Source organism: Taudactylus pleione, unplaced genomic scaffold (genome assembly GCF_031769625.1).
Source record: "Taudactylus pleione unplaced genomic scaffold, aTauple2 ptg000004l, whole genome shotgun sequence".
Classification (NCBI taxonomy): Eukaryota; Metazoa; Chordata; class Amphibia; order Anura; family Myobatrachidae; genus Taudactylus; species Taudactylus pleione.
Window position 1 is genome coordinate 6,851,469 of NW_028284407.1, and position 26,341 is coordinate 6,877,809.

Consider the following 26,341-nt stretch of genomic DNA (forward strand, 5'->3'; position numbering starts at 1 on the left):
TGTCATTTTTTAAATAGAACCTGTAAAATGACAGTTAGGAGCTGATTCGTTAGAACTAGAGATGTGCGGTTCGGTTCTCCAGAAATCTGAATCCAGACGAATTTCGTGAATCCGGACAGATCCGCGGTTCTGATCTTTTGAGGAGATCCGGATAGCTCAGAGTCACGGTTCTGATGTTCCCGCGGTTCGAAATTCGGGTTTTGGGTAGCAAAAATTACACGATTTTAGCTGTTTTTCAAAACTTTTTATCGTTTTAAAAAAAATAAATAACCCAGATCCAAAACCAAAGCACTTGAGGGTGGTTTTGCGAAACCAAAACCAAAACACGAAGATAAATCCAGATCCAAAACCAAAACACGGGGGTGAGCGTACATCTGTAGTTGGGACATATTGGTTGTCAACCTAAAGTCCATGCCAACATTCTGAATGTACACTTATCATACCACGCCCTTACATAGTATCTACGGTCTGAAGTTTTATAAAATTGTTAATTAAATGGTGAATTCAACTATTTACATTGCTAAACATACTACAATCTGAAATTAGAACAGATAAACATTATATGATCATAAGAAATTACTACGCTGTGCAAATGAATGAATACACCTGTTTTTACCTTTTATTTTATTTTAATGATTTTCAAAAGCAAAATATTTCCTGAATTTCAACTGGTCTCCCAATGCAATAATTATATGTTATATACAAGACACTGGATAATGTATTTACTGCTTAAACCAGTGGTTCCCAAACTGGGTGCCGCGAGGCACTTACAGGGGAGCCACAGGTTGATGGTCAAGAACCAATTAAAATTATTTATGGTCAATGTCCACTTGCACTGGTTTTGCCTATCATAAAAAATGTAGACAAAAAGAAGTTCACAACCGCACAACTGAAATTAAGGATGACAGATTAGATTTACTTAGTTTAATATATTTTTTTTTAATTTCTCAATAAGAAACATTTGGCCTAGGGGTGCCATTAAAAAATGCAGATATTCTTGGTTGCCGTAATTCAAGAAAGTTTGGGAACCACTGGCTTAAACAATGAAAACTGTAACTTGTTTGAAGATTATCTTAGAAAACAGTCGGTCTTCACCTAGATGCAGAGCGTCACTGCTCCGTAGTGTAATGCAAGTTCCAACTCAGCCCTGCATATGTAACTCAATGAGACGTCCAGCAAACACAGCTGTGGTTCCAATTATACAAACTATCATGAACACTGCGAGCAGGATGTGATCTAAGACCATGGCAGAAAACTTCCATTCTTCTGATGCCTGCGAAAATAATCAAACATAGATTATATTTAATATAATAATCTGCATAGTAAAAACAGGAAACAAAAAGCTACTTTCATGGCAAGGAAGCGAGAAGCGCAAAATTGTGCACATACTGTACTAGTATTTTACTTTCTGACAATATTGCAATTTAACTCTCTCTACTTTATTTCTCTCCAGGATTTAATAAATCTCCCCCCACTGGCAAAACTTAGGAACCTCATCATCTGCAGGCAAAGTACAGATAATGAGTGCCAGTTGCCTTATGCAGAAAAGCAATTAAGTGGGATGTTTAATAAGATAACCAATATTTTACCTTATTTGATTCCTGGTCTGAATTCATGGACTCTGCAATATACTTGACTCCTTCTATTGCGCTCTTGACATCAGGGTTCTTTAAGATCGGGGACTGATAGGTCACTGCGGCAGGTCCCAGTTTTCCTGAGATATCAGATATGTCCATGTCTTCTGTAAAAATCTTCTTTCCTTTTTTTTCTTGTGCTGGACGCTTCATTGTGGAGAAGAACATCATGTTTGGGATGGTCTCAATAAAAATCTGTTCAGAGAAAGATATGGCAGAATTTAATGAATGCACTAGGGATTATGAATTCATTCTAAAATTACAGACTTATGGGAGGTCTTCTACAAGTAGCGGTTTATAAAAAGGAGTGCTACCCATTGCAACCAATAAAATTCTGTTTTTCTACCACAGACAGTCGTTACTGTGGGTAAAATCACATTTTGTTCCCAGTCACCTGTAGAAGTTGAAATGAAATATAACAGTTTTTTTGTATCGATGTTTGCGTTTTTATTCCAAATCACAGGAAGTCTGCAACATGTGACATTTAGGGGCATATCCAGTTAGGTGCATGATTTTTGTCCCGATTCCAATACTATCCGATTGAACAAAAAATGGTTACGGTAAATGTTAGCACAAATACCCACTGTCATTTTTTTAAAGAAAAAAAAAAAATCTGGGAACATCCTGTAACATAAAAAATAAATAAATTGGGTAACAGTAATGATGTTTACTGTCCCAAAGAAAAATATTTTTGATCTTTAAAAATGCATTAAATGGATAATTTGTGAATTTTTTTAAGTAAAAAAAATTACAAAACGCAAACTTTTTTTTAGTTTAATTACGAACGAATAAAACAAAAAAGTTCAATAAAAGTAGATAAAAAGGTGATTTTGGAGTAATTTGAGTCCACTTATTTTTATTTTTTTAAAAACTACAAAATAATTTTTCTTTTAAATAAATACTATAATTAAGTTTGGGGTGCATAAACTGGGGACTAGAAGAAAAAAGCAGGGGTAATTCCAGTGGAAATCAACTAATCAACACAATGAACTGGCAATCAGTCTGAGTTATTTAAAGTAGATGCCTCATGACGTCACTCCCATAGTGCACTGCGGGACCCAGAAGCCAGAGCTCAGGAGTGAGCTCCGTCCTCCGGCTGCCGCTGGCGTTGGGGGAAGGGGGGGAGAGAAGGAGCCAGGTGCCCTCTGGTAACACAATCTCAGTGGGCGTCCGGCAAATGGAGGGTACAGGGGTTGCGATCGCTGGGCTGACGGGCCCCTTAAGCCGCCAGGCCCCATAGCAACTGCACCTCCTGCACCCTCCATAGTTATGCCACTGTCCTGAGCCCTCGGGGCCACTCAGAACCTCGGGGCCCAGCACAGGTGTGCCCCTAGTCCCCCCCTGTCGCCAGGTCTGTTCGTAGCGGTTCAGATTCCACTGAATCCGAACTGCTCATCCCTATTGGAAAGTGCATACACACTTACCAATCGTTCCGCCAATGTGTCTGTGCTGACATCACAACTGGACAGGCATTTGAATTTGCCTGCCAAGTTGAGCTGTCAATCACCGCCGAGTCCCTGCAGCAAGTCGGCGGACTGCCCACACACATAGCCAGATGAGCCGATATATCTGCAGATGCAATATCTCTGTGAATTCCGTCTTTCACAGACATATCGGAGTTACATACCCGCGAGTGTGCTCACTATATATCGGCCATTTGATTGCCGATATATTGCTCAGTGTGTACCCAGCATTAGACAGGACCCAGGCAATTTCATGGGTCGACCCGCATGTCTGAAAGGGGTTTAATAATGTTTTAAGAAAAAAAAGCTCATTTTACACTATAAAAAGGGAGTGATCGTAATGTGGGAGTGCAGCTTACATACATAATGGAGCATTGGGGCTGGCAGTATTTTGTGTTTTCATAAATGAACCTTATCATCTTGCAGCATATCAATGTTAATTACTGATTAATTGTTGTGGTACTGTGAAAAATGTAAATCAGAATGCAAATAAATGGGTCCTGCAGTTTATTTTCTTTTAAATAAAGATCTTACTCACCTTTCTCACCCATTGAGGCATGATGTGAGTACTTGGGGTACGGAAGTGAGTGTTGATTACAATGACTGTAATAACAATGGAAGCTATGACAAACATCATTGTAAATAACATGTACTTTCCAATCAGCGGCACGGCACTGGATGTCGAAGGGATCAATTCAACAATAACCAGAAGAAACACAGTCAGGGACAGCAGTACAGAAACGCTCAGAGTTATTTTCTCACCTTTAAACGAGAAGAAAAAGTTATTTAAGACTGAATTATAGACAACAGTTACCAGATGTGCTCTCTACAGATTACTGGCCCATAAAATGTTTTTTAAAGAAGCCCTCACATATTGAAGCCACTCCTTAGTTATGCTGCATCATTGACCTACGACCATCCAATCACTATAATCTACTCCAGGGTCAGACTGGGGCATGAAGAGCTCACAGGGGAATGCAGTGGTCGGGGGCCATGCTTGAGGGGTTTGGCCAGCCACCACAGAGGGACTTGGCCAAATATTGGAAAGGACATCGTCAGTCTGCAAATAACAGGACCCCTTTATAAATCATGGAAAAGGGGTGCATCAGGAATACCCACTTTGATTGTCAGGATGGCTAATCTTGGTGTAGCCTCCATAGAAACAAAAACAAGTACCCATGGTCATTCATGATCCTGCTCCACCAGGTAACTGACTCTCTTGTAGAGTAACAATGTATAAATTGAGTGCACGGTATGAAACCTGACCCCTAGAGGGAGGGGTGGGGCCCTCAGGTAGTGTGGCCCACCAGGAATTTCCCCTGTACACATGTGGGCCAGTCTGACCCTGATCTACTCAACCCATGAACACTTCCCAGCATTGCAGTACTGTACATTAGTATTACATGTAGTATGCATAATAGGTTTGGCAAGTATTTTAACTATTTTTTACTGACAACTGTATGACAATTGGAGGTTAACAGCAGCTTTTGCTGACATGATAAATCCAAAAATATCCAAAATTGAAAGTGCTAGTAGCATCTAGAATATATATTAGCACTTTTATGTTCAGTGTAGCAGTATTCGGAAGATGTAAGATAAATTGGGCTGCTGCCCGAAATGATCAGCTTACAGCCTGACGGTGGCACGTAGAGTTATGTTACCACTCCGGACCTCACTGTTGTTTTATCTGTGACTATACTGTAGCTGTGGCTAAAGTGAATTAAACATGATCTTATGGTGCATGGGAAAAATAATTTTAGTTGCATAAATCAAGCAGGGCTCCAATAGTCTTCAAACCCAAAGAACTGGGAAGCACATGTAAATTTATAAGCATACCTGCCGACAGTTCCGATTTCCACAGGACAATCCCCAATGACTCCAAATTAAAATCAGAATACACTGCCAAAGCCATCAATGGGAATAGAGCTTTTACATTAGAGATGGCTGCTATAAGTGGAGTGGCTAATTTATCAATTACATACCTGAACCTGTGGGAAGATAGAATACTAGGCCAGTCAGAAAGGAGAATAGAAGACAGGGGATGATGACGTTGACAATGAAGTAAAGAGGAAGGCGCTGCATAAGGAAATGGAAGGTGATGTCCAGGTATGGCTTATCAGGGCAGCAGTCATAGAAAACATAGTGCTTCCAGCATTGGTAGTCCTTCATTAACCATTCTCCACTCTCCATGAAGCTGCTCATGTCAGGACGATCACTCTCCTAGAAGAGGTATTGTGAGTACACTTTATATAATACAATGAGAAATGTCATGAGTTAAGTCAATAACACACCTGGATAAGACAACAGATTATTAAACATTGCTAAACTGCTTTTCAGTTTGTAGATGGCTTTCATTTATTGGTGTCTATAGTACAGCTCTCGTAAAGTAGACTATCTATCTATCTATCTATCTATCTATCTATTGTGACAAGATCACTGGTATAGTGATGGAAGGCAGGTATATTTGCCAAAGATTTCTTACATATGTGTTTTAAAATCCCAGGAGTATTGTTGGTTCTGCTGAGAGCTGTTGGGCTTTTGGTAAGAACCGGATTAGGGTCCTGGGGTTGGATGTGAAAAGAGAGGGCGAGTTCTCCATCCATTAGGCCCAGTTTGGGTCTTTGGGATGTTAGCCTCACAGAAGGCTAATCATTGCCTTCAGCTGTAGGTGTGTGTTAAATAGGCTGTCAGTCTGATCATTAGTCTCTCACACTGCCTGGGGAAAGGGGAGACTTTGCAGTCTCTATGGGCTCTATTTATTAACATTATTTTTACTAAAATAAAGTGAAAAAGGGTGTTTTCACAACCTTTTCACATTATTTTAGTATCACCTATAGTTATTACAGGGCAATTGGAGTAGAATTCGTTAAATTCTACTCCAACCCCTAAGTATCACTTATTTTTAGTAATCAGATCGCATTTCCCATGATTCTAATGGGAAATGTGATCTGGCCAAAGTTACTAAAAATAAATTGTGAAAAAAATACCTAGGAAGGCCCTGTGATAACAACGCCACCTGGAGGCGGCGTTATCCAGGGTCTCCCCCAGTTACCGGACTCCTACTCCGCTCTAACGGGGAGAGCAGACCCGGGAGTCGGTTCCAGTAATCAGCTGTGTGGTCTAAACAGACCGCAAGCTGATTACTGTAAAAAAAAGAAAAAAAAATTGTCAAAATTTTTTTTTACTTACCTGACTCCAGGGACCGGTGATCGGGCCTCCGGTGATGTCTCTCCTCCGGTCAGCTGGTCTCCCATACTGCACTGCGGCCCGGTCATCAGGTGATGGGATCTCACCTGACCGGATGCATGGAGGACATCACCGGAGCCTGGATCATGCAGGTAAGTGCTATTAAGGGAGGGGGGGCTGTGATCGCAGGGGGTGGGGCTTAGTGCCAGGGGGTGGGGCTTAGCGCCAGGGGGGTAGCAACAGTGGTCGTTCGGCTCATGCGCGGGCACTTTGTCACGGTATTTTTTGCGAAAATACCGTGACTAGTGTGCGGAGGGGATTCACAGGGACAGAGCTTTATCGCAAGCTCTGTCCCTGCAAGAGATTTGTAGTAAATCCCTGTGATATTGCCTGATTCGCAATGCGAATTCAGTCGATAATATCACACTACAATCTGCATTCAATATAAATAGAGCCCTATGAGAAAGAAACCTGCTGCTTTGAAAACCAGTGAGCTGTACCTGGTAAAACTTCTTGTGTCGGTTTTGTTTTCTAGTGAGTTAGGAATATCTCTTGTGGATGCCAAGGATTTATTTTGATGTTTCTTTTTGTTTTCCTTAATAAAAGTGGTTGAGGCCAGTTGAACAAAGCTAGCGGACTGTTGTGTGATCTCTCAGCTACTGAATCCTGCCATCTACCCCAGGAGATGGTACCTGTTCCCCTGACACTGTTACACTATCTGTCTATCTATAATATTAAGCTGTTGCCAGCTGGTCTTCATTGTACTTGATTCTGCACCACATTGTATGGATGATATATAATATATATTGCATAGACAGCATCACGTGATGTAGTCAGCATGCCTCCACATGGCATGTCGATGGACTATATCCCGGCGCCGGATCCCGACAGCATTCGGCATGCCGGTTCCAGAATACTGACCGCCGGCATGCCGAAGGTAAGTATCAGGGGTTTAGATTTAGGGGTTAGGCACTAAGGGGGGAGGGTTAGGCATCGGGGAGGGGAAGGTTAGGTTCAGCCACTAAGGGGGAGGTTAGGGTTAGGCACCAAAGACAGAGGGTTAGGGTAGGGAGAGGGTTAGCATTTTAACCCTGTCGGGATCCTGGCGTCGGGATTCTGACCGCTGGGATCCCGACTGTCGCCATTACATGACCAACCCCAGCATCACATGTTGGAGTTGATTTAATAGAGGTAGGAGGTGAGAGTCAATCTCTATAGTTTGCGATTTTGTGCAGTTGTTAGCATTTATGTCTTGACAATGGTTTGAATAAAACCAAAATGTAGACCAACTTGTGCTTTAATCTATGCTGTGATAAGGTGAATAAAAGCTTTTTTCTGTTTTCAACTGGACTATTGTATGTGTGCAGATAGATAGATACAAGGCCGTCTTAACAGCATTATAGGCCCTGGGCAAAACGGTGCTGGGACCCCTAACCACCCATTCACGGGAATAAATATGTAAACGGTCGATAAAATGAAACCTTTAGATTGAATAGTACTTTCAACAAAATCAATGTATAAACATAAAAAAAAACACTATGTAAAGCGAAGATTATGAACTCCACCTCCCTCTTCTCTTCTCCAGCCCGTAGTGCAGTTCCTGCACTGCACCTGTGATTAAAATGTGGGGGGGGGCCCTGAGAGAGGAAGGCCCGGTGCATGTGCCCCCTGTTCCTCCCTACTTATTCCGGCTCTGTGGCTCCAGGCTGGAAGGCAGGTAAAGAATGCTGCCTGTGTGTAATTCCCAGAGTGGCCGGGGAGCATCTTTATCTGCCTGCCTCTCAGTCAGCAGCCCTATGCCTGGAGTGAACAGCCGCACACTCCATGTAGATGCCCCTTGGCCCTCTGCTGCTTGAAGGTTCCTAGAATATGGGGCCCTGGGCAGCTGCCCAGTGTGCCCATATGTTAGATAGACAGAGAGATAGATAGAAGAACACACTGAGCATTACAGTATATAGAGCAGTGATTTTCAACCTTTTCTCACTCAGCACACTGAACGAGATGCTAAAATTACCAAGACACATTATCGATTATTTAAGGAGAGGTTTTATCATTAAAAAATAACTGCACTTCTCCAGATGTAATTAATCTAAAGGACAAATCAGTGTACATTATACTGGTGCTCATTGTGCACAAAATGGTTTTAGAACTAATGCTAACTGCCTCAGGTCTAATGCAAGGTCTAATGCACCTCCTCCAGGGTCAGCTCCATGGATCAGGCTACAGTGCGGCACGCTTGTACACTACTCGCGGCACACTGGTTGAAAACTGCTGCTAATGAGGATGTTAGGGATAGTGGCTAAAATAAAGTCTTGGGTCACATGCAGTATTGATTTATCTTTAATCCTTACTGGATTTATAACGACTAAGGTTCCATCATAGCTCCATGTACCGAGCTTCATGCTGCAGTTCTGCTGGTCAAATGGAAAATGTGTGACAATCATTTCACAGTAACTCTTGAAAATGGCTGGAGGAGTCCACACAATCTTCCCTGTGTAATCCAGAAGTGCTTTAGTTTCTTGGACGATTGCAAAGTCACCATCTGCACTGAAAAACAAAGAAGAATTTCCTACATATATTTATCTATTTAACTATCTACCTATACTGTGTATATACATATGTGTGTATATATATATGGTATAAAGATGCACAGCACCCCAACGTTTGTAGAAAAACACCAATGTGTACTAGGCTTTTAAAGCATAGCAAAAGATAGCAGCAACGTTTTGGCATAACTCTGCCCTTTTATCAAGCTATCTTTGGTTATGCTTCAATAGGGGGTATTTATCAAAGTCTGGAGAGTGATACGGTGGAGAGAGATAAAGCACAAACCAATCAGCTCCTAACTGTAATTTTTCAAACACAGGCTGTAAAATGTAAGTTAGGAGCTGATTGGTTGGTACTTAATATCTCTCACAACTTTATCTCTCCCCAAATACATTGGTGATTTCTACAAACGTTGTCGTGTATCTTTACACCATATACTACATTGACTTCCCTGGCACCCTACATTGATGTACATGCTGAGCGTAGTGACCAACTACTCACCTCTGTATCAGAGCCCCGGGTACTTTCCACAAGGAGATTCAGATACCAAAGCAGAATAGGCGGCACTCATGGTAAATCAATAATACTAATTTACTGCGAGTAGCACCTATGCTGCTTTGGTTTGTGTGCGTGTGTGCATGTATGTAGATAAATAGATAGATATATTATACATATAGATAGATAGATAGATAGATAGATAGACAGATAGATCTGCTTTGGTATGTGTGTAATATATATATATATATATATATATATATATATATATATATACACACACACATACATACAGCCATGGCCAAAGGTTTTGAGAACGACACAAGTTTGCTGCTTCAGTGTCTTTAGACCTTTTTGTCAGATGTTACTATGGTATGCTGAGGTAAGATTACAAGCATTTCATAAGTGCCAAAGGCCTTTATTGACAATTACATTAAGTTTATGCAAAGAGTCAATATTTGCAGTGTTGACCCTTCTTTTTCAAGACCTCTGCAATTCGTCCTGGCATGCTGTCAATCAACTTCTGGGCCACATACTGACTGATGGGCGCCCATTCTTACCTAATTAATGCTTGGAGTTTGTCAGAATTTGTGGGTTTTAGTTTGTCCACCCGCCTCTTGAGGATTGACCACAAGTGCTCAATGGGATTAAGGTGTGGGGAGTTTCCTGGCCAAGGACCCAAAATTTTGATGTTTTGTTCCCCGAGCCACCTCGTCATCACTTTTGCCTTATGGCAAGGTGCTCCAACATGCTGGAAAAGGCATTGTTCATCACCAAACTGTTCTTGGATGGTTGGGAGAAGTTGCTCTAGGAGGATGTATTGGTAGCATTCTTTATTCATGGCTGTGTTCTTCTTAGGCATAATTATGAGTGACCCCACTCCCTTGGCTGAGAATCAGCCCCACACATAAATGGTCTCAGGATGCTTTAATATTGGCATGACACAGGACGAAGACTTTTGGAGGATGGCCTGGTGTCAAGAAGGGCAGCAAAGAAGTTGATTGACAGCATGCCAGGGCTAATTGCAGAGGTCTTGAAAAAGAAGGGTCAACAACAAGTGTTTTATGCTGTATTCTATCATCACTGGACATGCTCTGACTGTGTGGGATACAGTTCTTTCTACAGCAGCCTCTTCAAAAGTAGGATTTTGTTGTTTGCTGTTGACAGAGATATTGACAGTCCCACAACTACTGATAATCCATCCTGGCCACTCATAACAAATAGTTATTCTATAGGATCAATACTTCTAGTGTTATCATGCAAAAGGAACTAAACATCTTACTTGTTGTAAAGGACTAGATCAGGGCGCCAAATATCACCAGAAAGAATCCGAACTTTCTCTATCCCTCCATATTTTTGGGGGTCCCATTTTAGATTAACATCAATCCATTGCTGAACAGAAAAAAACAACAAAATGTCATAAGGTTAACAGGTTCTGTAAAACTAGTATGTATTGAAACAATGTTACTACTGTACGAGTGCCTAGTAATTTGGAGATCAGCTTTACCAAATTAAATGACAGTCAAAATAAAATAGATGCTCTGATATTGTTCCAGAGGCCGATCCAGATCTTAAATATTTTATCTTACAATTATTTGCATAAAATTAGTGTTTCAAACAGGAACTAAAGTCATGTGGGACAGTACCCTGAAATGGGACTGATTACACAGGATAAGCCTAGAAATGTCTGTGCTTCATGGCAGTGCTACAGTTTGAATTTGTTTTATTATTTGTTAAATGTCTTATTTGCAATTCTTCTAGGCTCAGAGCCTTTCCCTGATTCTTTTAACGATATGTAGTCATTTTATGTACAGTCAGAATGTTTTCACACGATTTTAGGGTTAGGGCTAGCTTAGTGTTAGGGATAGGGCTAGCTTAGTGTTAGGGTTAGGGCTAGTTTAGTGTTAGGGATAGGGCTAGCTTAGTGTTAGGGTTAGGGCTAGCTTAGTGTTAGGGTTAGGGCTAGCTTAGTGCTAGGGTTAGCTTAGTGTTGGGGTTAGGCTGCAGTTAGGGTTTGGCTTGGAGTTAGAGTAAAAGTGAATCCTATTGATGACATAGCAACTGTTGACATTTGCAATGTCGACAATCTGGCAATATCAACATTCAGAACATGTTGACATTCTGAATGTCAACAGAATATATCACACCCCTTAGTTTAAACACATAATTACTTTGTTGCAAATCATCTTTATTACTATGTATTACAAAGCTAAACAAGGCCGTAGGGAGGGTTGTGCGAACGGTGCCATCACCCAGGGCGCTGTATCTGGCACTGCCCTGCGGTCCCAGTATCTGGCTAGGAAGGTGCCTGAAGCAGCAGCCTGCAGCCAGTAGCTCTGTTGCAGTGCTGCTTGGTGCATCCAAAGGACGCTCTGGGCACACACCCTGCAGTGTGTAGAGCTGCCCAGCGTATCTGGACAGCTTTACACTATCTCCCGTTGGTGGCCACACCCCCTCATGTGATGTCATGTTTGGAGGTTCACAGATGCACAGCCGCAAGCATAGGACGCACCAACTGGTATTACAGCGTACATGGGCACTAAAAATGGGTTTCTCAGTCCTAGCACATTGGACCGCACGGATGTAGGTAAGGGAAAGAGTTTGTACTGTAGGCCATTTACATTAACCACCAGACGGACGACCACCAATAGATGCTGCTCGCAACTTAGAATTAGGTCCAATCGCCTGTGTTTCTGATTCACAGTCTCTTAAAAGAAATGTTTCTTACAGTTTATTGGATTCTCATTTAGAGAGGCATGTCCTGTCAACGTAAAAAAGAATGAAGAAAGCTAATATATTTTGCTATTTTTTTTTATATATATTGTCATGTTTGGTTAGTATTGTACATGAGAATGACGATGTGCTATATAACAATGTGCTTTATCTATCAATAAAATTGCAACGGAAAATCAGGGCTTACAATTTTCCCATCATGCTATATTTTTGGATTTAGACATATTGGAGTTTGCTACATAATGGAAAATGTAAAAAATGTTTCTACTGTCTTTTATGTATAGTGAGCTACCAACGTTTGGGTAAAAAGAAAAAAAATATAAATCTACAAACCTGTTTGAGGCGAACATTTGTTGTCACAATTTGATTAACTTCATCCTTGAGAAATGAGAACACAATGCAATTTATGGCAATTTACAGTTCAATACCAACACTGCACCAATGACCCAGACTATACTGTTATTATCCAGAGGCGGATAGGTAAGAGAAGAAAAGGAGGTGATCAGCAGAATTAAGGATGGACTGATCCGGGGGGTTAGATAGGAGGTCAGTAAGCCAGGAGGAGTAGATCACAGTAGTCAATGTAGGGGATGATAAAGGCACGAATTAGGTTAAAGGGCGGGATGTACTTAATGGGAAAATTATGTAAATTATGGGGTTTTATCGCATACCCCATATGCTTTGTCCGATGGTGGCGTTACCCAGTAGAAGCCTATGGGCATCTTATCGGGAAGCTTGCCCTGAGAGTGACCCTATTGGATCCCTCCCATCACCTACCGCACCCCGCGGCCTTCTATGCATGCACAGAAGGACACCAGAGAGACTCCTGGGTGTTAAAGGAAGTCCCTCTAGCCGAGGGCTTCGCAAAGGACAGATCTTATCGGGAGAGCCGTCCTTTGCAATCTTCTAAGTACATGCCATGGTATGTACCTGAAGAGAGGCTGGATGTACTGCATCGCCAAAACGATGCTTATTACATCCAGCCCTTAGTTTGCTTCTCTCAAGATGTCACCCAGCAAGTCCATCCAGCTTCAATAAAATACCTCTAATGGGCATGCCTTCATTTAATAGTCTATGATATACTAAGCGCTGGAAAGTGATAAATTGGAGCGATAAACTACCAACTAATCAGCCCCTAACTGTCATTTTTCAAACACAGCCTGTAACATGACAAGAGCTGAGTGGCTGGTAGTTTATCACTTTCCAATTTATCACTTTCCAGAGCTCAGTACATCCCCCCTATAAGTGGTAAACTTTGCTTGTATCCCCTGAATCTGTACATTGCATTCAGGCTTAAGGAGAGACCTGCTTTGTACAGTAAGTGCACCACCCCTCCTGAAGGGAGGTTTTAACTGGAAGACTCCACATCTACACTTTTTTACTTTGTTTTTAGTGGCTTCCAGAGTAAGAAAGATATATGGCAGTATTGCGAGAGGAACATAAATTTATAGCGTGGGTGCAGTACAAGAGAGTGGAAATAAATATAACACCCAGATGGCAGGCTTGAGGAACAGAGTAAAGGGAGGTATTGTCAATGAATAGGTCAAGGGAGGGAGGAAAGGTCAAGGTACTGTAGGGGTGAAGTGTTTTTTGAGAGGTTGAATCTTAGAAAGCACTGGCCCATCCAAAAGGAGATTGCCAAGAGGGAGTAAGGTGACACAGGAGAGGTTGGGAGAAGAGAGGCATATTTGGGTGTCATGGATGTACAGTGATATTAGAGGCCAGAGGAGCTGATATACTCACTGAGGAAGAGTCATGTATGGAGAAGTGGAGTAGGCCAAGGAGAGAGTATTGGGGGATGCTGAGGAGAAGTGGCAATGGAGAGGAGGTGGTGGCAGGTGTGGAGACAGATAAGAAGTATTTGGACAAGTAGGAGGTGAACCATTAAAGTGTTGTGTCACGTAGAGGATTTTTAGGAGGAGGAAGAGGTGATCAACTATGTCAAATGCAAAGTTGAGAAGGATCAGTATAGTAAAGAGATCCTTAGACTTGGTGACTGTGGTGAGGGTAATTTTGGTTGAATGGAGTTTGAAAGCCGGATTGGAGAGGGGGAAGGAGGGAGTGGGGGAGTTGTATACAACCCATTAAGGAGTTCTAAACTTTTCCTAACTAGCACATTTTGTAAAGAAACCCATTTGCACTATGAATTTGTAGATTTTTACTTTGCTAACCTGTTGAGAGCTGCATAACATTCACTCCAACTACCCATGACTAGGAGCTGATTATTGTATTAATTTATCATTATGCTCATACCACATCAATCAGCTGAATTAGCTGGAGACCAACTGTTACCACAACGGCATCCTTAAATTTATACACTGGACGAACAACTTTGTTGTAGTTTGAAAACAGGTCTTTAATCAGATTACTTTCATCCTCAGAGGAGAAGACCGTTCCGGCTGCAAAGAAGCATAGAAGAAAGGGACGTTTCACTGAATTATTGTTAACAATTACCAACATTTAAAAAAAGAGATTGTCTTCCCTGTTGATTCGATGCATCTAAGCATCTCGCACATAGGGCCTGATTCAGAGCCGAATGCTCTGACCAGAGCGCTCGCTCTGAATCAGTGCCCTCCTCCATGAAAATGGAGCGGCCTCCTGGCCGCACGCATAGCTGTGGGTGACCACCCACAGCATATGCGAGCGTCCATGATGATGGTCACGATGGTCTTGACCATCGGGCTTGCGACGGAGACCCTGCAGTAGGGTCTCGCTGCTGCAAGCCCTGGAGTGATTTTGGCTCTATCAGAGCCAAAATCACTCCCACTGACATCACTAGGGATGTCAGTAGGGCCGGCTTCAGACGGTAGGCGTTCCCATGGGAATGCCTCCGTCTGGCAGGCACGCCCCCGGCACGCCCACCAAAGGGGGCATGCTGTCAATCAACATCGACAGCACGCCCCCTTTGGTGCGAGACCCGGAGCGATGGAGAGCACGTCGCTCGCCGGGTCTCGCGCATGCGCACGACGGAGCTCCTGCGCTCGCGAGCGGGTCTGAATGACCCCCATAGTACCTTTTAAATGCAATTAGGTGCTCTACAATCGTTTTTGTGACATGTTTATTGAATTTTGTTATAATATACATTGTTTTATTGAGAAAACATAACATATTGAGTAACATAAATTATCACATGCACTTATCACATGTTATAAACAGTACTTAGTTTTATACATTTCTATATCTGTCTACTGTATATATTGCTAGGTTAAATTAGGTTAGGGGTGCTATTTCTTGGGGTACACTGCAGCACTTTCATGCAGCGGCCAATTAGTAGGACTTCAGTCCAGGGCCTTGGTACAAGTATCTGCAGCCAGTTTTATTTGAGAGCACAAAACATAAATATATATCTTAGCCTATTGGGCTCTAACTACCATTCAATTGCCTTTCTCAAGGTGAAGGACCTTGTGTCCAACACTCAAAACAGCAGTCAGCACAGCACTTACAATCACAAGCAGTGGTCTCTCTCTCTCTCTCTCTCTCTCTCTCTCTCTCTCTCTCTCTCTCTCTCCCTCTCCCTGTCTCTCTCTCTCTCTCTCTCTCTCTCTCCCTCTCTCCATCCCTCTCCCTCTCTCTCATCTTGTTTGTTTCATTTCAAAGCCATTGTGGTGGTGAATAGAGGCCAAAATCTGAAAATTCTGTCAATGTCCCAATATTTATGGACCTGACTGTATATATATGATAAAATATATATAAACTGTATGTGTGTGACATAAACACTGGGGAGGTTGTCAAGGGGAGAAATATATCCCTTGAGGAAGTCTTAGGAAAGGAAGTCACTGGAAGTTTGGATATAAACGTGATTAGGACTCTTAATCTGTAGCAGCGTTAGACTGCTACAGATAAGCCTACTTATGTATATTTCTTGTACGTTTTTTCTATATGTGAGACGAGGGTTGGAAGGGGAACAGATATGAAAGACAGGGAGACTAGTTTATATATAATGCAGTTAGATGTTTATCCATTATGTCGCATCCAGCATCCAGGATGTTCCTGTCACACAGGAGATTCTAAAATGCAATTATGTAGCTAAAAATACTCACTGATCTCCTTTCACCTGCAGCTGCCTGTCAAACATTGTTTCTACATTGCAATGCCTTAGCACAGTCTGAATGTAAAAGCAACATTATAACCAGGGGCAGTGCAAGGTGTCTGGGCACCCTAGGCAACATTTCACCCACCACCCCTGCTCCCTCCAATTCATACTATGCCACATTTAGTGACGCTAATTTATAATATGTCACATAGCAGAGCCCCCAAATCATGCTGTGCCTCATAACCCTGCCCCCAATTCATAATATGTTATGTTCCACAATTCATTATATGCCTCACGCTTTATCCCCAATTCATAATTATGCTACACATCAATGCTTACAATAAATATGCCACACGTTTATGCCAAATACATAATATGCCACACATTTGTGCCCCATTACATAATATGCCACACATTGTGCCCCCAATACATATGCCACAGCAGCTGTGCAAGAAAGTGATTGTATGCCACATAGCCATTAATTATTCCAAACAATGCCCCAAACATGGCACACATGTGCCCCAAATTCTTTATATGCCATATAGCTGTGCCCCAATACAGTATGCCAACCATCCATGCGCAATATATTTATGCCACACATCTATGCTCCAATATATGTCAGTACCCATTACGCTCCACATACATACACACACCCTCACAGCACTCACTATACCCATACACACATATACTAACCCTGTCAGCATTCAATAAAATCACCCCTACACACACTAAACCAACCTGTCTGGGACTGAAAGAGACAACCTTTTTTTTTTTTGTGGACTCAGTGGCGCCCTCCAGTGCCCGGCGCCCCTAGGCAGCTGCCTAAAGCTGCCTAATGGTAGCACCGGCCCTGATTATAAATGTAGTTAAATCATAAATAAACCTTGTTCATTTTAACAGTTTATGTTCAGTTGTGTAATTGTGAGCATCGGAGGTTGCAGGCCCTGAGATGCCCACTTTCCATGTCCATGGATAGTGGAAATCCGCTGGTGTGCTCAAACACTCCACCATTGGTGCTCTATTGCGATGACCATCGACACAGCGTCCTATGGCTGGCGCAGTGTCTTCTTCTGAATTTTCTCTAATCATGGCCTTCGTGGCTGCGGATCTGCATTTGAGAATGCATCTGCATTAACTGACACGCACGTGACACTCCCAATACACGCCCATGAGACGGCCTTCTTTCAAAACGATTTCCAGCCACCTCCATGGAATGCCCTTGGCTGTCCACCTCCATCTGTATTACAAGAACCTCCGTTCGCAACACCGGTCTCTCAGTACACTCATTGGGACGCACGCGCAGTAGGGGCTTCTCTCTGACTTATCGCACATGTGCAGTCTCAAATAATCGCTCAGTTGCACAAACATCAACACTGCGGCCACCTCTGATTCAGGCCCACCGATTGTGCCGCACTGACTATGGAATATACTGGACGTTCCTGGGTTGAAGATATCCTGTGTCATGGGTGTATTATGGGAGTGTTGCAGGAGTTATATAGAACTCTTAATTGGATAAATTGGAGGCCATACTCTGGCGGAGATTCTACACCAAATATGGGGCTGGTGCAAGTCGCGATGGTGTTCCTGGTGGTTGGGACTGCAGCAGCTTAAAGTGGTCACCCCAGTCCTTCCACTTTCAGATGCACATTTGTGCACCAGAGCAAAAGATGCTAACACCATTGGACTTAGAATCTGCCCAAATGGGTATTAACCAGGGCCAGTGCTAGGGTTCGTTGCACCCTAAGCAAAAACCCAGCCCACACCCCTACAACTCATTGCCAGAGGCAATGTGACTATAACATGTTACTCATTCACAGTTTTAGGCAACCGCAAATATTCTGCTCTTGTGGCAGCCACTGGTTCGTGGCCCTGGACATGGTAACAAAGCTCATTTGAAACAAAATTGCTGTAATTCCCTATAGAATATAATTTTTTTGGCACAGCTTCCGCTATTCTCACATTGTTAGTACTTAATGCAAATCTATAGAGTCTGAGAATGAGAAAAACAATTTGTTCTGAAACAGAATTAGTGCAAGATCTAAACCAGGGGTGGGGAACCTTTTTTCTGCCGAGGGCCATTTTGATATATATAACATTATTTGCCGGCCTGGTTTAGGCCATGCCCCCTCTGTGTGATGTCACACATGGGGGCGGGGCCACAATCGCCGATGATTACAGCAATGCCGGGAGCATTTTTAGGATGCTTCGGGAAGCTGTAAGGGTAATGGTGTGACCATCTGAAGCATCCTAAGGACGCTCCAGGTGGCACTGCTGCCTAGATTCTGGCTGCAGGGTGCAATTCTAGACACCCTGCTAGCCAGATGAGGCCAGCAGATAAAAGCTGTGAGGGCCAAAGCAAATGATACCGAGGGCCTTATAAGGCCCCCGGGCAGGAGGTTCCCCATCCCTGATCTAAACTATACTTCATCTACACTGAATTTATAGGAAATGTTCAGCAATTGAAATTATTTAGTTTTTTCCGTATAAAATCTTTTATTTCATATTACTTTATCTATTTAAATCCATAAATAAAAGATCTGCCAATAATCATGACAATTTCTTTTAGTCAAATTGAACATTTCTGTTAAACACTTATGTTTTACAGCCTGACTGAATATTCCACTTATAAATAGGATTCAGGACATACAAAGTTTTTCTTTTATTAAGGGCTGTATTCAATTAGTTTCACACCCGCGATACTTTTCCGCCTGCCGGACTTTTCACCTACATTGCGTGTTTTGAACGCAAAAACTTTTAGTGCGCACACCTGCTATTCGCCGTATTTAATTCCAAAGGACGTGAAAACGCGTCCTGGCCTCAAGCAGGCGAAAAGTGCTGTCAAAGATGGGGAAATCAGCCTAACGCCCCCAAAAGATGCACTAACATTGGGGAACACTATAAATGTCCCCGAATAGCCCTAATGAAGGTATTTGGGGTACTTAAGTTGTGACAATTGGTTCCAATTAGCGCCTTAACACAAGTGCTGAAGAATAGCATTAAACAGTATTTTTGGAGGAAATAACTACTCCCAGCAAATTTGCGGTACTTGAAAATGGGGACTAGCATATTTTTATGTTGCTAAACTGAAGTTTTAAATCACGTAAAAAATCCTCCTTCCGCAAGCACCTGCAATCTTAAAAACACCTGCCCATACTTGGGGACCCCCCAGAAGTCTATTTCGCTAGTTTTTAAGTTTGTACCAAAACTTGTAATTTTTTTCGCCCTCAAAATGAAAGTACTTTTTTGACGTGTTCTAAAGTCTTGTTTTTTTTTAAATATTTTTGACAGTTTATCTTAGGGGGACTGTCCCAAGAGTGCAGGGGGGTTTCCCGAAGTTTGCACCCCCAAACTGCAATTCTGGACTTTTTTCCACCTGCTATTCATAGGCGAATCTTTTTTGCCTATTATATTGCATTAACTGTTCGCACACGCGAAAAGTATTTGGAATTGAATAGGGCAAAAACATTCCACCTGGCGAAAATGACATTATCCGCGATACTTTTTCGCGGATTTTGACTTTTCGCCGTTAATTGAATATGGCTCTAAGTTTTATTTTTTTATTTAGTAGATTTTTACGCTATTTTCTTGCTTTGTATGTGCACTTTCCTTGCTTTACAATTACCATATAGGGTGGCGGTGAGGGGGAGGCCTTTTGGCTGTTGCTGTAATGTGGGCGGTGCAGGAGGCGTGATGTTGCAGTTGCATCACTGTGGCCCCGCCTCCTGCTATGCAATGCAGTATTGTAAAGCAAGGGGTGGGACTATGCGAATCACGTCATCCGGCTGCTTGGACAGACAGCTGCGGAGGGCCATCGGGAGGTGTGCCCACTTTTCTGGACATCCGGGAGAGCCACCCGAGATTTGTGGTTTTCGTCGATGTTCTAGGAGAGTAGGAGAGTATGGAGCTGCTTGTCACTGATAGGATAGATCTGCCTAGTATGTGATAGTGCCTATAAACACCATCACTTGGTAGGCAGATCTAGCCCATTCTGATATAAGTAAAAAAAATAATAATTTATTAAACAAATGTGACTCCCGTTTTGGGGAGATTAAAAAATCCCAGTACACCGACATACACATAAATATTACTAAGACCCAAAAACATACCCAACATCTCTAATAAATTTGGGAAATGTGATATTCCTATGTACGCCACAGAGTGAATTCAGATCTATATATGAGATTCAGCGTGAATTGCATCATCAAGCTGCCCAGGCCGGCCACTTCACGCGGAAAGTGGGCGGTGCTAGGTGACAATGGATGGACTCAGGTAGACGTGCCTATTTTATGGGAGCCCGGGAGAGACACCCGAGATTCAGCAGAATGCCAGACATTCTGGGAAAGTAAGTAAGTATGGTGCAGTTTAATAAAATAGTCCCCTTAATTATATTTGTACCAGCTCTAAACTATTGAAGATCAGGTCTTATCCTATGAATTTAATTGGATGCATTTTGTGTTTTCTAGGTCCACATTAGCAGACAAGCAAATTTGTAGGAGCTGTTTGTCCAGTGTAAAATAAAGCTTCAAGCGCACAGAAGTGTCACATATAATAGAGACTGCCGCAATGTCCCCTGATTCTTATAAGTAATTTAATCTATAAAATAGGATAAATTATTTTTAGCAGAACAATGGAAACATTTAAGTGAATAAATCTGGTGATTTTAAGCCGACAATCTACATGTATTGGCGCAAAACAAGGTATTTTGCACCGTGGGCCTGATTTTGAGAGGCACACAGCTCTGTAAGTGGCCACATTTAGAAAACAGATATTTTGCTAATGAAATCCTATTATATTATTATTATTATTATTATTAGGGGTGAGCGGGTTCGGATTTCTGAAATCCGAACCCCCCCGAGCCCCCCCGATCCGAGTCCGATCCGAGTCAGGATCGACTTTTCCCGCCTGAATCAGATCTGAAATCGAGGCAAAACGTCATCATCCCGCCTTCCGGGTCTCGCAGGTTTTGGATCCTATATAAGGTACCCGCGTCGGCGCCATTTTCTCACTCGGCTGTGGACAGTGAAGAGGGAGGGTGGGAGTTAGGGCTGGCTGGGCTGTGTAGTGTAGTGTAGTGTTGTGCTGTGCTGTGCTGCGCTGTGCTGCTGTTGTCCACTACTTCAAAGTCCATAGGGGCTGGCTGTGTTGTGCTGTGCTGCTGTTGTTAATAGGGGCTGTGTCCACTACTTCAAAGTCCATAGGGGCTGGCTGGACGGTGTTGTGCAGTCAGTTCTCCATAGGGGCTGTGTCCACTCCAAAGTCCTGTGCAGTGTCCCAGTCCTAAAGGGGTGCTGTAGTGTTGTTCAGGGGGTGCTCTGTCCATCAGGGGTGCTCCCCCCAAGTGCTAAAAAAATAATATTTTTTCTTTGTTTGTGAATTGTGTGCGCAGTAGCCGCACGTGCATCAACAAAGTAGTGCCAAGCGTGCACCTGTGTCATAAGTAAATGCCGGCTGGCTTGACCGTTAAAGGGTGCTGTAACCCCCAAAGTACACTCCAAACCAAAAAAATATATATTTTCTGTGTTTGTGAATTGTGTGCGCAGTAGCCGCACATGCATCAACAAAGTAGTGCCAAGCGTGCGCCTGTGTCATAAGTAAAGGGCCGGCTGGCTTGACCGTTAAAGGGTGCTGTAACCCCCAAAGTACACTCCAGTCCAAACCAAAAAAAAAATTATTTTCTGTGTTTGTGAATTGTGTGCGCAGTAGCCGCACGTGCATCAACAAAGTAGTGCCAAGCGTGCGCCTGTGTCATAAGTAAAGGGCCGGCTGGCTTGACCGTTAAAGGGTGCTGTAACCCCCAAAGTACACTCCAAACCAAATAACAAAATATTTTTTCTGTGTTTGTGAATTGTGTGCGCAGTAGCCGCACGTGCATCAACAAAGGAGCAGCGGCAAGCGTGCGCCTGTGTCCCATAAGTAAAGAGCCGGCTGGCTCATTTCTTAAAGGGTGGTGTAACCCACAAAGTGCACTACTCTCCAGCAAAAATAAAAAAATATTTTCTGTGTTTGTAACATAAATGGAGGACCAAACTTTCTCTGATAAAAATAAAATAGGGAAAGATCAAGAACCACTTCCTCCTAGTGCTGTTGCTGCTGCTGGGAGTTGTTCATCATCCCAGAGAGGAAGTAGGAACACCACCACTTTTACTAAACAATTGACCCTCCAACAGTCCCTAGCGATGAGGATGAAGTACGAAAGCAGTCATCCTGAAGCAAAACGTATAACTGAGGCCTTGACTGCTATGTTGGTGTTAGACGTGGGTCCGGTATCCGCCATTAGTGCAGTGGGATTTAGACAATTGATGGAGGTAGTGTGTCCCCGGTTCCAAATCCCATCTAGATTCCACCTGCATCCTCAAAGCAGCAGCGACAAGCGTGCGTCTGTCTGTTAAAGGGTGGTGTAACCCTCAAAGTGCGCTCCACAAACAATTAAAAAATTCTTATTTTTTTTTCTGTCTTTGTGAAATGTGTGGGCTGTAGCCGCACCTGCATCCTTAAAGCAGCAGCGACAAGCGTGCGTCTGTCTGTTAAAGGGTGGTGTAACCCTCAAAGTGCGCTCCACAAACAATTAAAAAATTCTTATTTTTTTTTCTGTCTTTGTGAAATGTGTGGGCTGTAGCCGCACCTGCATCCTTAAAGCAGCAGCGACAAGCGTGTGTCTGTCTGTTAAAGGATTACATCGGTGACAACATCCAAGTAGGCATGTCAGACAGTCCGTACCTGTACTGGCAGGAAAAAGAAGCAATTTGGAGGTCCCTGTACAAACTGGCTCTATTTTACCTGAGTTGCCCCCCCTCCAGTGTGTACTCCGAAAGAGTGTTTAGTGCAGCCGGGAACCTTGTCAGCGAAAGGCGTAGGAGGTTGCTTCCACAAAATGTGGAGAAGATGATGTTCATAAAATGAATTATCAACTCTTCCAGGGAGACCAGCCTCCTGAACGTACAGAGGGACCTGTGGTTGTGGATTCCAGCGGGGACGAATTAATACTCTGTGAGGATGAGGATGTACACAACACTGAAGAGGGTGAGGAATCGGTGGATGAGGAGGATGAGGACGACATCTTGCCTCCGTAGAGCCAGTGTGTGCAGGGACAGATTAATTGCCAGCTTGTTTTGTGGGGGCCCAAACGAACCAATCATTTCAGCCACAGTCATGTGACAGACCCTGGCGCTGAAATTATTTTTTTGTTAAAGTGTGCATGTCCTATTTATACAACATAAGGGTGGGTGGGAGGGCCCAAGGACAATTCCATCTTGCACCTCTTTTTTTTCTTTGCAGTATGTACTGTTTGGGGCCTAGTTTTTCAAACTGCCATCCTGTCTGCCACTGCAGTATCACTCCTAGATGGGCCACGTGTTTGTGCCGCCCACTCGTGTCGCTTAGCATAGTCATCCAGCTACCTCGGTGCAACCTTTTGGACATAAAAACACTATTGTGAGGTGTTCAGAATAGACTGGAAATGAGTGGAAATTAAGGTTATTGAGGTTAATAATAGCATAGGAGCAGAAAAACCCACACATTCTGTGATTTTAGCTGTTTTTATGCTTTTTTAAAAAAAAATACAGATCCAAAACACAAAACCCAGAACCCAAAACACGGAAGGGTGGTTTTGGCAAAACCAATCCAGATCCAAAACACGAAGAAAGATCCAGATCCAAAACCAAAACACGAAAAGTGGCCGGTGCACACCCCTAATTATTATTATTATTATTATCATCATCCTTTATTTATATGGCGCCACAAGGGATCCACAGCGCCTCACAAAGTACATAAACAAATGAGCAAACACAAAAACAGCGACTTACAGTACAAAACAATGCAGGACTAGGATATAGTTTATATATCGCTGCAATAGCGATCATAACACACAGAAATAAGCAGCAGGGTCTCAGCTACCAAGTGTTAGGTGCCCTTGTGGGGAGTTGGGGGTAGATGATCGTATGAGTGAGGGAAGGAGAAGCAGAAACAGACAAGATTCATCTGACTATACTGAACAAAGATGTCTATGTTCGCTATAGCGCATGCGCAGTTTGTAAAATTCACAGCAAATGGACATACGTGTGACTGAGATAGGAGCCCCAATTGCCCTCTTATAAGAATCTCCATCGAGTCTGTATGAGATTTTTTTTTTAGCAGCAAAAAATTTTTTTTTTAACTCATTTTTATAATAAATATTATTTTTGACCAAAAGTTCCAGGAGCACTGTGTGGCGTCAGGAAACATTCTATACGATGTCTACTTTCACAAAATGTATGTATGAATGCTGTAGTCTGTAATACGTGATGTACTGACCTATTTATTAAGAACACTCTGATGTAAAGGCCATTGCAGCGATAGATAATCTTTCTCCCAATTTAATTATTATTATTATTTTTATTTATTTTTTTGTGTAAAAAGTCACCTGTGCAGCAGAACAATGCTCAGCTCCCTAGCTGACTCTGGTGGTAGCTGTATGAGTGGTTTTATTGTTTGATAGGCCCACAAGTCATCTAAAGCGCATGCATTAGATGACTTACGGATTTATGCATACTGCGCATGCACCAAAGTAATAAATAGGCTTCTGCACGTGCGCCAGATACTGATGATAATGGCTGCGGCAGAATAGGCTTCCACATGCAGATGCACGTATTTGTACTCTACAAATGCATATAGTACTCTCGCATTAGCATAATGTAGTAAGCAGACATCCGCGACCAGACGGAAAAGTGCCCGCATATGCGCCTTACTCACAATCAGCCCCTGGCACTGGAAGCACGACTCCTATTCCAGATTCAATAAAAAAGAAAATAAGCTTTGTTAAATAAAAAATAAATAAATTAATTAATTAAATTTAAAAATATTAATAAAAAAGTATTTTTCCTGTGAATGGCTTTAGCAATTAGAGGGCATCGTTGGTACTTGTAACACAGATGCCTATTATAAATAGGGGGAAGCAAAACAGGAGGTCCCTGATGAAAGCTACAGCAGTGATAGCTATCACCAGGAGAGGGCTTTGATAAATAGGTAGAAGCCCTAAATCCTGGGCTTTTTGCCTACGGTAAATAGAGTCTTATTGACATATGGAAAAATTAAAAAAAAAAAATTCTGGCAATAAAAGGTTAAATATTTTTTCTTTTGTTTTTATTACTTTAATTTGAAGCATACCATAAATGATTAAAACAATTTACATTAAACACATGTTTTGAAACAAATTTTTATATTTCAATCACTAAGAAAATATTTTTGAATGTATTCAGTGGAACTGTAAGCACTGGCTGATTAGTGAGAAAGCATTGGGGACCAATCTCCTGCTTTCAGGCTGTACATAACTTATAACGTATACAACCTTCCATGCAATATTTTGACTAAAGGATTTTGACACGATCATAGTAAAAAAAAAAAAAAAAGAATTTTTTTTTCATATGCTGTAAAAGTGGAATCAAAAAACATCGTAAAATAAAGTTATTATGTTTAGTAACTATCAGTCACCACACCATTATACATGGGCCTGCTCTCACTATTCACTTAAACATACAGTAAATAAAAATGATTATAGACACATTTGGGGGCCTGTGAGGAACTTTATATATAACCACCTATGTAAAAGAGTATGTAATGTATTCACGGAAAGAGGGTTAGGGGAAAGGGTATACAAGAAACTAATAGAAAAAGTGTAACTATGCAATAACTAAAACAGTTTGTTTATAATAGTAATAAAATACTAATCTTACTACAATGAAACTGAAAAACCCTGAGATGTGGAAATGATAAGAGGCACAGTACCTATTAAGAGGAGAATAACATTTATGACAGTGAAATCCATTTCCTTCCTCTCCTCTCAGCTTCTCCCTGACTGATTACACGTCTGTAGCTGTTCCTCTGTGGGGCGGGCGCTGTGTCTTCCCTTCCACCATGAGGAATTATGTTACTGGACTATTGTTACTCTACATCTGTTCAGCAGGACAGCTGGGGGGGGGGGTTAGGAATGATGGAACAGCATGTAACAAGTCTCACACTGAAAGTAGCTTTGATAACAGTTATTTTCCAGGGATTGGGTCATTTTAAGAACTGATGGTTCAGCTCCTGTCACTTTACAGACTGTGGAGTCTATTTACTAAGCTTTGGATGGAGATAAAGTGAAAGTACCAGCCAATCAAGCTCCTAACTGCCAGGTTACAGGCTGTGTTTGAAAACTGACAGTTAGGAGCTGATTGGTTGGTACTTTATGTCCGTACACTTTATGTCCGTCCGAGGCTTAGAACATCTGCCCCCTT

The 26,341-nt window shown here is 42.3% G+C and overlaps 1 protein-coding gene across 2 annotated transcripts; it reads right to left on the minus strand.

Moving 5' to 3' along the window:
* Nucleotides 1–596: 596 nt before the first annotated feature.
* LOC148543377 (acetylcholine receptor subunit alpha-1-A) lies at nt 597–25,992 on the minus strand. 2 transcript variants are annotated; one of them, XM_088472891.1, is made up of 10 exons: nt 25,851–25,992; nt 24,819–24,848; nt 14,312–14,457; nt 12,392–12,436; nt 10,608–10,717; nt 8,635–8,830; nt 5,080–5,317; nt 3,636–3,859; nt 1,590–1,829; nt 597–1,273 (listed from the first exon to the last, which is right to left on the minus strand). In XM_088472891.1, the coding sequence occupies exons 1-10, from the start codon at nt 25,888–25,890 to the stop codon at nt 1,142–1,144; spliced, it is 1,401 nt and encodes a 466-aa protein (XP_088329017.1). In that variant the 5' UTR covers nt 25,891–25,992; the 3' UTR covers nt 597–1,141. The 2 variants fall into 2 exon arrangements, with proteins under 2 accessions (XP_088329017.1, XP_088329095.1); XM_088472969.1 differs by lacking the exon at nt 24,819–24,848 and having other exon boundaries at nt 25,851–25,991.
* Nucleotides 25,993–26,341: the final 349 nt, after the last annotated feature.